Source organism: Ovis aries, chromosome 16, assembly GCF_016772045.2.
Source record: "Ovis aries strain OAR_USU_Benz2616 breed Rambouillet chromosome 16, ARS-UI_Ramb_v3.0, whole genome shotgun sequence".
Taxonomy (NCBI): Eukaryota; Metazoa; Chordata; class Mammalia; order Artiodactyla; family Bovidae; genus Ovis; species Ovis aries.
The window spans coordinates 37,206,665-37,222,006 of record NC_056069.1 but is presented as its reverse complement, the minus strand read 5'-3'; the positions used below and the strand labels follow the sequence as shown (position 1 = coordinate 37,222,006).

General features: G+C 35.8%; 1 protein-coding gene across 4 annotated transcripts in view; it reads right to left on the bottom strand.

The window, feature by feature from the left end:
- The window catches only part of CPLANE1 (ciliogenesis and planar polarity effector complex subunit 1), a 104,342-nt gene that overhangs the window by 86,551 nt on the left and 2,449 nt on the right, over positions 1–15,342 (bottom strand). For all 4 annotated transcript variants that reach the window (XM_060400259.1, XM_060400260.1, XM_012097032.4 and 1 more), the window contains exons 3-15: positions 14,827–14,962; positions 14,578–14,697; positions 13,955–14,187; positions 12,809–12,915; positions 11,438–11,594; positions 10,906–11,009; positions 8,065–8,247; positions 5,619–5,868; positions 5,208–5,363; positions 4,267–5,036; positions 3,482–3,690; positions 3,197–3,277; positions 349–513 (exon numbers count right to left, since the gene is read on the bottom strand). In XM_060400259.1, the coding sequence (XP_060256242.1) occupies positions 349–513; positions 3,197–3,277; positions 3,482–3,690; positions 4,267–5,036; positions 5,208–5,363; positions 5,619–5,868; positions 8,065–8,247; positions 10,906–11,009; positions 11,438–11,594; positions 12,809–12,915; positions 13,955–14,187; positions 14,578–14,697; positions 14,827–14,962 (2,671 nt within the window). The remainder of the gene's footprint in view (positions 1–348; positions 514–3,196; positions 3,278–3,481; positions 3,691–4,266; positions 5,037–5,207; positions 5,364–5,618; positions 5,869–8,064; positions 8,248–10,905; positions 11,010–11,437; positions 11,595–12,808; positions 12,916–13,954; positions 14,188–14,577; positions 14,698–14,826; positions 14,963–15,342) is intronic.

Here is a 15,342-nt window from a genome sequence, read left to right as displayed (position 1 = left end):
TACCTGACATTATGTCTAACAAACAGGGCTGTGAGATGTGAGACAACAATTATAACAGTTCAGCAGGCAAGTACCGCTAAGCTGAGCGACTCAAAGGTTAAAAACAAGCAAAAACATGATCCTTGATGCTGAGAAGCTGACAGTCCAAAAATTCACCACAATGCAACAGAGCAACCAACTTTTATGTATAAGCAATTTCATAGCTAAACCTGTAAATACAAATTGCTAACATTAAACATACTGATTTTACATTGATGAACCAAAATACATTAAACCCAACAGATGGCATTAAAAGACAAAGAAACAAGCAAACAAACAAACAAAAATACTGATTTTTGAAAAGCATACCTGAACAATCTTCATTTTCTTTTACAGGAAGGTGGGACCATCTCAGTATTTCTCTTACTAGCTGATCACATAATCCTTGAGCATCATTTAAATTATAGTTATAGAGGTGGCAGTATAAAAGAGAAAGATAATAGCGAAGCTGAAGAAAACATGTCCTTCTTCCTCCTTAAATAGGGCAGAATTACACTTACATTAAAAAACATGTTAGCTACGTAATGTTCTTGATCTGAGTGCTGGATAGACAGAAACGTTCAGTTTATAAAAATTCATCAACTGTACCCTCATGTCATGTGAACTTTTCTGTACCTGTTTCACAACTGAGTAAAAGAAAACAGGTCAGCAATATGTTCTTTTTCATCATAAATTCTGAACAATTTTATTTTCTGTGGTCAGGTAATAAGATGACTAAGAATTTATCCAAAAAGAGGCGCAAATGCTCATCTCAGTACTAACTGAGGTCCACTAACAACATCCATCTCAAATACTATCTCAGTACTAAGGTCCACTAACAACATCTCTCTCAAGTACACACACTATGAAACAGAAGTGAAAGTTGCTCAGTCGTGCCCGATTCTTTGTGACCCCATGGACTGTAACCTACCAGGCTCCTCCATCCACGGGATTCTCCAGGCAAGAATACTGGAGTGGGTTGCCATTTCCTTCTCCAGGGGATCTTCCCGACCCAGGGATTGAACCCAGGTCTCCCGCCTTGCAGGCAGACGCTTTAACCTCTGAGCCACCAGGGAAGCCCATGAAACAGAAGGGCACATGCCAAAAACACAAATTAAAAAAACACAAGAGAAACCATACATATATCAAACAGACAGTCAAAGAGACTTTCCTGAGAAGAAATACTACCAAATAAGATTGGATCCCTTGACCACTGTCTTCAAATATCTAAAAGGTGCTTAGGACTGAGACTGCAGGTTACCTGCCCCTTATCCACCACGAGTAAAAGAATTCTAATTTTATTCGGAGTTCCAGTGCACTCAGATCATGATTTCTTGCTAGACGTGGCCATGAGAAAATATGACAAAGTTCTTAGCCAAGAGATAATATAGCGTACAGCTGCCAGACAAGCTGTGTCAAGAGGCATCTCAGCCAGGAGGTGTGTCCTCTCTGGCCCCTCCTGCCTGCCTCCTTTCTGTTACCGGGATGATGCACGTGATGGCTAGGACTCTAGCATCCACGTTAATTCATGCAACAGCCTTAAGAGTGGAAGCAATGCACTAAGGATGATGGAGTAGAAACACTAAATATAAGCTTGAGTCCTTGATGAGACCACCGAAATACCAAAATAGCCCCAGACTGTCAACTCCTTGCCTCCTTTCCTAAGAGAAGTAAACTTCATGTTGAAGGCACTGTTACTTTCAGTCTCCCTTACAAGAAACCATTCCAAATGGATACAATTGGAAATGAAATTAAATTAAAAGGTCCAGAATAAAGCTCATTATGAAAACTTTTCTTCATGAGAACTTCTCATCACACTGAATGCCACTCTTCTTCATCCAGATATACAATCTCCAAACCTGAGAACTGCATGAGACTTTTTTCTCTCCTCGGTCACAAGTTCACTTGATCAAACCTATTAAACATCTAACAAATGTGACTTTTGTTCCCCAGTACTCTTGACATTGCTTTGCTTCAGGACTTCTTCAACTGACTAATTTTCTTGCTTCTAGGTAAAAACCCACATCTCTATACCACACTCCAACAAATGGCCCTCTGTAATGTACCAAAGTGATCTTTCCAAATGGCCTATGTTTATTTGAAAAGCACTCTTTCTGTATCTTAACAGATCCCACTGTCTTCAGGATAAAACCTTCATCCCATGACACTGCAGAGCATCTTTCCTTATCATCTATTCTCTCCTCTCACTTTAGCACTCACCACCTTATCCTCAATATTACATATATGTTTCAAATAACCTGGTCAACTACTTGCAATTTACCAAACTGCCACGGTTTCTCATGTCTTCTTGCTTCTGGAGTGCTATATCCTGTTACACCATTCCCACTCCTTCATCTGAACAATTTTCTCTCAGTTTTACATGTCTGTTCCTCCAGGTCTTCTCCAGATTGATTTTTGCACTCCAGTTCAGACTGTGCGCTCCCCCAGCAAATACCATAAAGCGTAATGAGAAACATGCCAGTTTTTTATGCAATCTATCCTCCACACTGTGGGCAATTTGAGGGTAAACTTGTTTATTTCAGTTATTCTTATTGTCTAATACACATAGCAGGCCCTTAATACATAGCCACAGCAGCCAGAAAATAAATTTAATAATTGGCTAAATCTGACCAGTAGTGGCAGTCAAGGTTAGCTCCACAGTCACTGGCTGAGAACCTCTATTATCTTATACCTTCAGCCCTAGATCATAAAAGCTATCACCAGTTTCTAGAATCCACATCCCTACTGTCTCATCAAAAACTCCATGTAGCCTCATAATAAGTCTAACTCACAGGAAATTCTTAAAGTTGAATTAATTAAGGGCAGAGAGCCTTAGCTCCAAGTTTCTATAAGTTGGTAATAGCACCTTATTTGACTCATAGTGTCTCTTGTAGATATTTGCAGTCTTACTAAATAACATTTTTTTTCAAATTTAGGATTTAAGTCTCTTTTTTACCCATTACCAATCAATCACAGGTTCCATCACTAACCAAAAAAAGGACAGAGGAGTCTTATCTACCAAGTAGGTAATAGTCAAGGTACCTACAGTATGTATTTTATTTAGGCATTAAGAAATTGTCAGTTCTCAGAAATCTGAAATTATTTTTAAGAATAGCAGCATGCTAAAATATGGTCCCATGAACATTATGGCAAGTAACATTATTTTAACACTCCCTACCTTTCTCGCAGGTTTCTTGTAGAGCTTTCCTCCATATTTGAACAGATTTTTCATATGATCCTAATAGGAAACACTCTTCCCCTACAAAATTTTTAACCAACAGTTAGCCCTGGTTAATTAAATTACATTATAAAAATTTACTTGTTTTAAAATTTAGTAGATATAGCACTGCCAGAAATTACTTTGAAAAAAAAAAATAATAATTACAACCAATCAATAAACTCAAAGCCCAACAACCTACTATCACTTACACCTGGAGTTAGAAATTGTTTATAAGATACTGACCATTGATAGATTTAAGTTCTAAGGTCTGGTTCAAGCGAACTCCAGCAGTCTGCAATTCAGCCTGTATATGGCATAACAGGGACTTGACAGCAGATGCTTCATGTGTCATCTTTTCAGCTAACTGCATGCCATCTTCAGGAACTCTCTGACTTAATTGCATCTGATACCATAAAGTCTTTCTGTACAATATTTTCCAGAGAACACTCAATCTGCACACAGAATTAGGTAATCATAAAAATCAAATTTCAGACCAGGGATAAGAATGAGCATAGCCTTTTTTTAGCCTTTACTAAGAGTTTAGTTAATGAGTATAGCCTCCTCATTAGTCTTTTTCTCTCCATGTATTCTTCCCTGAGGTAATAATATGCATACAACTGATCAGGTTCAAAGATAGCACGAAGCCAAAAAAATGCACATTTTTTTAAACTTTCATAAATGTTTTATACAACTGTGGTCATTTTTTCTATAGTGCTTATCTAAATCAAATAGTATCATGATTGCCCAAGACTAATAAAATAATGTGTGTTGAAAAATGTTTGGCATAAATCCTAAAACACTTTTAAATAACATAAAATCTATGATGCTGAGAGCTAATGGTACAAGGTTTCTTTTGGGAGTGACAAAAATATTCTGGAATTTGGGCTACTCATTCTACAACCTCGTGACTATAATAGAAATGACTGAATTGTATCCTTTAAAGTAATGGATTTTACAGTATGGGAATTATCTCTCAATTTTGAAGACTCGACAATGCCGATGGTCTCCTAACAGTCAAGTCACTGTACCTGTGTCCTGGCTGTTGCACAAAATGTAATACTTGAGGATGAATCTCGAAAGATGAGTTCCAAGACCAGTTTTCCCAAGATCCACTGTCTTGAAACATTTGAAAAATGGGTAACACCAATGAGTCTTGCTTTGCTCTTCTACTTCCCTCAGCTGATGCTGAGATAACTTCAGGCTGAAGACTGTACACGCCATTTAAATGATCAGCTACCATTCTGAGTAAATGAAAACAGGCTAAAAGCTTCTCTGAGAATAACAGATCCTGTTGTTGCTGTGTTAGCAAAAGCTTTATAGTATTTGAGGTCAGCTTCACCAAATGTCCTACATCTTGCTTGTATCTCATATCCCAATACTGGATTGATAAACACTGATGAAAAAGTTGAAAGATACAAAGCACCCATGTATTATATTTTGAGCTCTTGCTTAAAAAAAGATCTAGTTTGGGAAAAGGACATTTTATAAACTGAAGAATATACAAAAAATGAGTGATACAAACTACTGTGTAATTTAACATTAAATTTTTTTCTGTCACATTTTTTGAAATCCCTATAGTCCATGCTGCAAGGAGATTTTTCTGGACAGAGTGCAGTTCTGTAACAGTTTTATCTGTCTCCTCAGTATTATCTTTTGCATGAATTGTATCAAACATAGAAGCAAATTCCAATCGTCCCTCCTCAACACTACTAAATAACAGATCATTTTTTTGGTTCCAAAAAGAGAATAAGTTGTTTGGAAAACATATGCCATCATCAGTTTCTTCTGCTTCAAAATCCTAAAACATGAGTGAGAAAAAATTATTATTAATATCATTTAATTTAAACTGATTATTAATCAGTTTAGTGTTATCAAATTTCTCTTCTCTTTAATAACAGGAAAACAAAATATGTTTCTTGGAATAAAATCAGTATATAACTATTCAAAATAAAACGTTGCTAGCAAGTACCTGCAAATCCGCTGTTTCTTCATTTAACTTCAGTGTTTCTTCTGCTTGCAAGAATTTGGGAACAGTAGAATCAGCTACATTTTCATCTCTTTGGTGCTTTAACAAGCTAGATCTTAGGGAATTCAGTGATTGCAAGTTCAGACCTTTGCCTTTTGGCTATAGAAGAAAAAAGATTTCCAAGAGCAAAGTTTTATCCATAACTGTACTACAATTATAACTTCTATAGATAAACATATACAATCCAAGGACACCACTGTCAGTACAGTTTTAAATTTAAAAAGACTGAGAATGTTGACATTCAGTGGGAAACAACACAATACTGAAAAGCAATTATCCTTCAATTAAAAATAAATACATTTTTAAAAAAAGACTGAAGCGAGCTTTTACTGATGGTACCGAAAAGCACCATACCTTACACAGTATCACACTTTCGTATGTTTTCTCAAGCCTCTGCGTTGAATCAAGTAGAAGGGATCTCATGAGCACTGATGGAGACAGATTATCAAGAAATCGAAGGGTTGTGACCATGTATCCATCAGAAATAATGAGGTACGGTAATCGTGAGTGTGCTTTTATAGAAAATCTCTGTCTCATAGGGTCACTATCTGAAGCTGATGAATCTACAGAATTATTTGAATCTTGAAGTGTAAACTGCTGTGGTCTAGCAAACAAACATCAAAATTCAAGAATTAGTGAGAGGAAAATCTTTTAGAAAAACAATTATATTATTCCAAAGGAAAAACAAAACAAACATTTCAGAATGATGAAAAAGCAAGCAAATTAAACAGAAAAATATTAAATGTGCACAGATCTGTGAGGAAAACGTAAGTAATTAAATAATACAGAGGTTGGTGGGTTTTTTAAAATTTTCCCAGAATTGTGACATTTACCCTATTGTCTGTAATATTGTTTGTAATCCAGTTTTATATTTCTTTTAGAAAAAAATTGAGGCAGTTATTTTTACTATTAAAGACAGTTTAGCTGTTAACTTTCTTTCTTACTGTATATTTAAAAATCCTTGTAAGAATATAAATAGGAGCTGTGAGTATTCTTGTTATTAAGAAACATTTGGAGAGGATGATGATGAGTAAAATTTTACCAGCTTAAGGTTAAATTTGACTGAGTTTCCATATAAATGTATTTATTGTTACAGTGGTATACCTAATTCTGAATACTTAATATCAACTGATTACTTAATATCACTATTAACTTTGGGGTCTTATAAGTATAAAGACAACAGAGAACCAAAATATATTTTTTTCTGGCGAGGAAAATAATCAACTATAGATTACATGAACCAAATGGCCCACAACAGAAGGTTGGTTTTAGAAGGTACAGTCTACAAAATTTATAAAATCATTAAAAAGAGACTCCATGGAAAGATGTATAAGACATACTGTCAAATCAAAAAAGCAAAACAGTAAACAGCATATATCATATAATTAATTTTGCTCTAAAAATAAATTAATGTTGTTATTGCACATGTTATATAAAATTTTCAAATTAAGAGGACAACACACTAAAATGCTAATAATTGTTATCTCTAAGGAATAGGATTCCAAGTCTTTCACTTTTGATAGTATTTAGTTTTGTAACATTTGATTAAGCTTTTAAAAATAATGAATATGTATTACTTTTGTAATCAGAAAAAACAATCCATTCTGAAAGATCCTAAAGACTAATTTTTAAGGAAAATGTGAGGAAATTTAAGTCAATTAGGAATCAGACTGTAATAAGGAAAAACATTTTCACTGCAGGAAGTGACAAGTTTTTCCATCATAATTATCTATTGCTAGAAATAAAGTAAAATCTTTGTTAAACATAATCAAGGACACATCCCTCCTCAGTTTTCCTTCTGTAAAGCAAAGGTAATGGATTAGTTTCAAAGACCTTATCCAATTTTTTGTTTTGTAAACAGCTATCTATATGTGTCTACCCGAACATAATAATATCAACATCAATAAAAACAAATATTTACTGAGCTCTTATGTTACGCCAGAACTGCACTAAAGCAATTTAAAATTATTTATTATCTTGCTTCATTCCTTCAGGTCTAAGAGACAATTACTGCCGTCTTCATTTCAGAGTAAAAGAAAATGAGGCTCAAAGAGTAACTTACCCAAACTCACACAACCAATAAGTAGAAGAACCAAGATCTGATTCTTGATCTGACACCAAAGCCAAACTGCTACATGATCTCACAATTTAAAATTTAAATATGGCTGAATTCTAGAGTCTACTATCCATTTCCAACAACTTTCCCCTTTTTCCCTTTGGGAAAAAAGTAGACACATCCACCGGTGCTCAGTCGCTTAGTCGTGTCTGACTCTTTGCGACCCCATGGACTGTAGCCCACCAGGCTCCTCTGTCCATGGGATCCTCCAGGCAAGAATACTGGAGTGGGTTGCTATGCCCTCCTCCAGGGGATCTTCCCAACCCAGGGATCAAATCCATGTCTCTTACATTCCTGCACTGGCAGAAGGGTTCCTTACCACTAGCACCATCTTGGAAGCCAGATACATCCACATCCCAAGTTAGATAAAAATTAAGTGTTCTGCTTTTAAAACAATAAAAGACATATCACATTTTTATTAATTTTTATATCAAAGAAGTTACATTTTTTAATACAGTTAAATATTTGAATAACATATACTTACATAGTCACATTGTCAAATTTTCACCAGGATTAAGCCACAAAAAGAAATAGAAGAAAACTATAAATAAACAGATACTGAGATGACAGACTCAAAGAAAGAATAAGACAGTTTGAAACATGAAATTATATTTTTAAAAAATATACAGTAAAGCAATAACAAGAGAAAAACTATAAATAAATTAAATGATTTAAATATCTCACCTATATGTTATTAGTGGGTGAAGAGGAATAAATTCTGCTGGCCCAAATTCTATAGAGCAACCAAATGTAATTAACGTTAGCAATTCACCGTGGCAGGTCAATAAAACCAGGGAGCCACGTTTTAACACACAAGCCAGGAAAAGACTATCGTGAGTCCAGCTGACATCACCTACCCAGTATGACCTAGAAAAAGCAAAACAAGATGTTTAGAAAGGACCCTCTACAATGTCTCTAACAATTTATAATGGCCAAGAAGGGGTGAGATACTTCAAAAAATAAGAGCAAAGGAATGAATAGCAGGCAAATGTCACATACATTTTGTGTATCTTACGTCCCAGGAAACAAGTAAGAAGAAAGGAGTTTGCTCATAAACATCTAGTTCATACAACAAACCAATTAGAAATTCACTTACATTCATAAACAAATCGTAAGATGAAAATACTACCTAAAAATGTAAAGCTTTTAAGTCACTCACATTATAGCCAGAACAACTTCTAATCCTAGTGATATCCATTACTAAGATCTACTGGTAGATTTTGAAGGTCAATACCATGCCTATCTCTCAGGAGCCTGCCAGAGCTCCACTCAAGGGCAAATTTCCTCTTGCCAAAGCCATCTTTACCACTCCTTAACTGTCTGAAAATATTAATATTTCTTTCATGGGGACAGAAAATAGCTCCTTCTCATTTAAATTATGGACACCCTCAGTCAAACAGATCACTGAACTGAGACTAGAAAGGAAATTTTAGGAAGAGAAAGAAAATAAAAATGTATGGCTGGATGAACCTGAAAACTCTGAAAAGTCAGAGAACAGCAGAGAAGTATTCAGAAAAGGAAATTAGAAGGATCCAAAAGGAAGAGGAAATCTTCCTACCCTATAATCCTGCTCAGGCTCCTTGCCATCCAAAATCACTGCTTACGGTACTGTCCACCCATATGCAGAGAATGCTGCTGCTGCTGCTGCTAAGTCGCTTCAGTCATGTCCGACTCTGTGCGATCCCATAGACGGAAGCCCGCCAGGTTCCCCCGTCCCTGGGATTCTCCAGGCAAGCACACTGGAGTGGGTTGCCATTTCCTTCTCCAATGCATGAAAGTGAAAAGTGAAAGTGAAGTCGCTCAGTCCTGTCTGACTCTTTGTGACCCCATGGACTGTAGCCTACCAGGCTCCTCTGTCCATGGGATTTTCCAGGCAAGAGTACCGGAGTGGGGTGCCATTGCCCTCTCCGGCAGAGAATCCTGGGTTGGGAAGATCATTTTATATACCCAGGCTGAGGTGTTTTTAGCCTTTTAAATGAAGTTAGCATTACCTCAGCCTGAGTAAATAAAATGATCTTCCCAACCCAGGACTCTTCATTTCATCTCTTTAAGCTCAGTATTTCTCTACCTAATCATAATCTCACTCCTCCTAAGACAACATAGAAAGAAATAAAAGAGAAAAGAAAATGTGTTCAAGTATCTTCCACCCTATCAGACCCTTCCTTAAAGGACTGAAGGCTTTCCTTATGTAGTGGTGTCTGACTCTTTGTGATCCCATGGATAGTAGCCTGCCAGGCTCCCCAGTCCATGGGATTTTCTAGGCAAGAATACTGGAGTGGGTTGCCATTTCCTTCTCTAGGGGAAAGTGAAGTTGCTCAGTTGTGTCCAACATATAAAGCAAACTTTAAAGTCTATCAAGCACAAAAGCTGAAAGCTGCATTATCTATCTAAATATCTATTTGTTGTTCAGTCTCTCAGTCATGTCCAACTCTTGGCAACCTCATGGACTGCAGCATGCCAGGCTTCCCTGTCCTTCACCATTCCCAGATTTTGCTCAAATTCATGTCCATTCAGTCAGTGATGCCATCCAACCATCTCATCCTCTGTCAACCCCTTCTCCTCCTGCCTTCAATCTTTCCTGGCATCAGGGTCTTTTCTAATGAGTCAAGTCTTTGCATCACGTGGCCAAAGTATTGGGGCTTTAGCATCAGTCCTTTCAATGAATATTCAAGATTGATTTCCTTTAGGATTGACTGGTTTGATGTCCTTGCAGTACAAGGGACTCCAACACCACAGTTCAAAAGCATCAATTCTTCGGTGCTCAGCCTTCTTTACATTCCAACTCTCACATCCATATATGACTATTGGAAAAACCATAGCTTTGACTATATGGACTTTTGTCAGCAAAGCAAAGTTGCTGCTTTTTAATATGCTGTCTAGGTTGGTCATAGCTTTTCTTCCAAGGAGTAGGCAGCTTTTAATCTCACGGCTGCAGTCACCATCTGCAGTGATTTTGGAGTCCAAGAAAACAGTCTGTCACTGTTTCCATTGTTTATCCATCAATTTGCCATGAAGTGATGGGACCAGATGCCATGATCTGAGTTTTTTGAATGTTGAGTTTTCAGCCAGCTTTTCCACTCTCCTCTTTCACTTTCATCAAGAGGCTCTTTAGTTTCTCTTTGCTTTCTGCCATAAGGGTGGTGTCATCTGCATATTTGAGGTTATTCATATTTCTCTGCAATCTTGATTCTAACTTATGCTTCATCCAGCCTGGTATTTCGCATGTACTCTGCATATGAGTTAAATAAGCAAGGTGACAATATACAGCCTTGATGTACTCCTTTCCCAATTTTGAACCAGTCCATTGTTCCATGTCCAGACCTGCATACAGGTTTCTCAGGAGACAGGTAAGGTGGTCTGGTATTCCCATCTCTTTCAGAATTTTCCATCTCTTAAAGAATTCTTTTTAAGAATATTTGTTGTGAAAATATATATTTAGACACTACTTATCAGAGCCTTAAACTTTATTAAACTATTAAAAAGGTAAAAGAAAAACACTATTTAGAAATAAAAAAGAATCCTTACCTGACAAGAGTAGCTGGAACCACAGGATTCTTATTACTACATCCTTTAAGGCTACCATAGAGAGTAACAAAATTCAGTGTATTTATAAATAATACCTGAGTTGCCTTGAAAGAGAAAAAAAGACAACAAAACAATTAAAATCATTTTACTTATATTTCTGAAGACCTAGAGATCTATTACATCAATGAACTATCTCGTCTTTCCCAACTGGCAAGACAATACCAACTACCTATATAACTCTTTTCCCTTTTACACTACATTTTAAGAATATCAGTTACCACTTTGCCCCTCTTTCTTCCTTTTCCATTATCCTCTTTTCGCTTCTGAAGGTCAGATTTCGAAAATTATGGCACCTAATGTAAATAATGTTACCAATTTACAAAGCCAAGTTAGATCAGAAAACACCAATTTAAAGAACATAAAGTAGTATTAATTAAAAAAACAAACCATATTCAAGGGGGAAAAAAGTCTCTAAACTGAACTAAACTCTCTCTTTTACAGCTTACTCCCAAGACAGATTACATTTACTAACCTTTGGGTCTTTCTGATTAAGCGTTACTGCCAGGGTAAGTCCATCCCTTGAAAATGCAGAAATCAGAGCTCCCCTTGACTTCACTGACTCACATTTAGGGATCAGACTGCACAGAAGGCAATCCTGCTGAGCCCACTGAACATGATATGGCAGTGATCTAAGAAAGGAATAAAATAACTGAAAACAGGAAGTATAGTAACTTTTACATTAATACATATTTCACTATAGAAAATTGACGGGTCCAGCTAAATTCCTTCATATACATATATATTCGGGGTCTCTTAGCAACTGCTCACAAGTTTTATCCAGGGCACAAAAGAGCAACTGCTAACTAAACAAGGTAGGTCCATATCAGAGTTTTGTAGTAATGGCATGTCCTACAGCCAATCCCAAACAAATCTGCATCCACTAAAAGTTTAGATACACAAATTTCTACATTATTACAAATATTTTGGGGCTTCCCTCATAGCTCAGTTGGTAAAGAATATGCCTGCAATGCAGGAGATCCAGGTTCGATTCTTAGGTCAGGAAAATCCCCTGGAGAAGGGAATATCAACCCACTCCAGTATTCTTGCTTAGAGAATCCCATGGACAGAGGAGCCTAGCAGGCTACGGTCCATGGGTTTGAAAGAGTCGGACACAGTTTAGCAACTAAACCACCAACACCTAGCTGTACATTTAAGATTTGTTCATTTGCCTTTATATAAATTACACCTGAATAAAGTACTGCTAGCATAAGAAATAAAGAAAATAAACAGAAAAAAAAAATCTCACTATTTTAGTAAATCTTAAGTCATTATATGCTTTTAAATGCATTCTATTTCATTGGACTTTTTAAAATAAATAAAACTACTTTTAGTTAAAAAAAAAAAGAGAATTTAAAAGGTATGGTAGTAAATTCAAATAAGTTACATCCTTTTCAAAATTCAACTGAATTAGTTTTCAAAGGAGTTTTTTATAGTCTTAAGATAAGACCATAGCCAGCCTTACCTTTTATGTATTCTCAATTCCAAGAAGGGAAACAAAATAAAAACAAGAAAAGCTTTCTGTAATAAACAAGTTAAATGAAAAGTAAAGAAACAGAACAATACTTATAGGGAGAAACGATTTGTAAAGTCTCAGAGGTCGATGTTCACATTTCATTAACTGATCTTATTATGTATTTATGGGCCAAAAGATATTATAATAATGTTTCAAAAGGGAGAGAAGAACTTCCTTGGCAGTCCAGTGGTTACAACTCTGCACGTGCAATGCAGGGGCTGTGGGTTCAGTTCCTTGTGGGGGAACTAAGAAGATTCCATGTGCTGTTCAAAACAGTCAAAAAAAAAAGAAAAAGATAGAAAACAAGGAAGAAGGAAACATTTACCTCACCTTACAGGTGTAAATACATTTTCATGCCACCGAATTGCTAGAAATGTTAACTTCAGGCATTCCCCGGAATAGAAAGTAAATGAACACAAGCAGCAGTCTCCAAATAACTGTAGATAAATTTCATATACTTTAGTATATAATAAATCTGAAAATAAATCAAGAGGATCTAGAAACTGTCATACTGAGTGAAGTCAGACAGAGAAAGAGGAATATCATATGATATCGCTTATATGCTGAATCTAAAAAAAAGTGATACAAATGAACTTGTTTATAAAACAGATTCACAGACTTAGAGAATGAATTTATGGTTACCGGGGGAAGAATGATGGGATAGTTAGGGAGTCTTGGATTAACATGTACACACTGCTATGTTTAAAATAAATAACCAGCAAGGAAAATGGAAAATAAACTCATGCATGAAAGAACAGAAAAACAAGCAAAAAAACAGCCCCGCATTTTCTTATAAGATAAATGAAACGTATCAAGAACCTGCTTATACTTTTATTCTTAACATATAGCTTAACATTAAGCTAAACACTAAGAAATGTACTTCTGAGCCAGAGGCATATCTCAAATGAGAAATCAAGGTGCAGTTACTCTCTCAAGAAAATACTGCCATTTACTTTGGCTATATAACTAGGAATATTCTTATATATTTATTTTTCTCTTCCTTTATGGTTGCATATTATTTAAACTAGGGCACTATTCATGAGTAAATAACAAAAGTTCAAAAACAATTTTTAACAATAGCAAATTGGGTAAAAACATATGGGTCAACACATACAAAGAGAATCAACATGTCTTTTAGTTAATGAATGTGTTATTTACTGGGAATGGCTTACTTAATATCACCAATTCTAGTTTTTTTATTACAAAGCTAGTTATATTCTAAAACTAAGGAAAAGTAAAACTAGGAAAAGACCAAGGAAGCTCAAAGTTCAAACCACTTTTAATAAAATCTTTTAAAATGGGACCAAAAAATATAAAAATACCTTTTCCACAATAATTTCACCATTACTACAATTAATGATGACTGGAGATATACAGCTATCATTACACATTCTGCTCAACAGCATCCCAGAAAGTGTCTGCTCTTAGAGTCTGAGGTCTCTACTTCAAGAACACCCTGTCTGATTCGGATTTTACCTCATTTTTTATAAAAACAGCATGCACTACCGCTTCTTTATCTTCAGTGGAAGGCAAAGGAACTGCTTCTTCAGGCATGATCTGGGACCACTGGCCCACCAAGGAAAGGCTTTTGGAAGATGAAACATTCTTGAATTCCAAATGTTCCCAAAGGAATATGCATCCAGAAGGAGTTATAAGCAGAACTCTTTTCCCATTGCCAGATACATACAAGTACAGTCTCGAAGAGCTTGCTAAAAAAACAACAAAAAAGTTACTAAACCTCTGAAATCAGAATTCCTGCAAAAAAAGTACAAATTTTATCTATTCTGACAACGAGGAACCTAAATGAGGTTTCCATTCAGAAAGCAAAACTAAGGTATTAATAATAAATTAAAAGTACAAATAATATTAACACTTATCATGTATTCATGTGTGATATTAGGAACCCACTGCTATCACAGACATGTTAGGCAAGCCAGATTTTTCTTCCTCGAGATGAACCTTAGTGTTACAATAACCAACATCAAAAAATACTTACATATAAATGGAAATACATATAGATATTTACAAAAGCAGAGGTATATTTCTTTTCCTCCTATATATCAAGTTGAATCAATTTAAACAAACAAAAAAACTCCCACCTACTGCAGCTTCAATCATTTCCTTAGGCTTTTCAGTTGCTTGTATAGTTTTCAAACAATCTTGATCTTTGTTCCAGAGGAAAACCTCCCCTGTAGTGAGTACCCCAGCCAGCCAGGCATCTGTTTTCAAAATGGAAATACAATGCTTATAGTCTAACATTTTCCTTAATATTACCCCCAAAATTATTTTAAAAAATATAGCCTAGATTTTTAAAATCTAGCCTTTTGACAATATCAGTACTACTTAACCATTACTGGACGTTGTTAGGAGTATAACATCCTTCAACAAAGGCTGAAGACTGGGAATTTTCTTCTTTGTCCTTCCTGAGAGCAAATTAATTTCATTTACGAATTTATCATCCAAAAGAAAAACAGCTTCATTTTCCTGGAAGAAATACATGGAAACTTAAGAGATGCCAGAAGTTAATTCAGCCTCCTACCTAAGTTATCACATAAAGGAAAAGAAAGTGACATCTAAGAAAGATGGTATATTTGTACTACACATCATAAAATGTTTTATTTATTGGCTGTACTGGGTCTTCACTGTGGCTCAAGAGCTTCTCTAGTTGTGGTGCGGGGGCTTAGTTGCCCAGTGCCAAGTGGGATCTTAGTTCCCCGACCAGGACTCAAATCCACATCCCCTGAACTGGAAAGCAGATTACTGATCACCTGACCATCAGAGGTCCCAACAATAAGGCTAATTATGTAACCTGAAGATTTTTTCATTCTATCTTAAAAGTACCACTTATTAGAGTTACTAGGTAG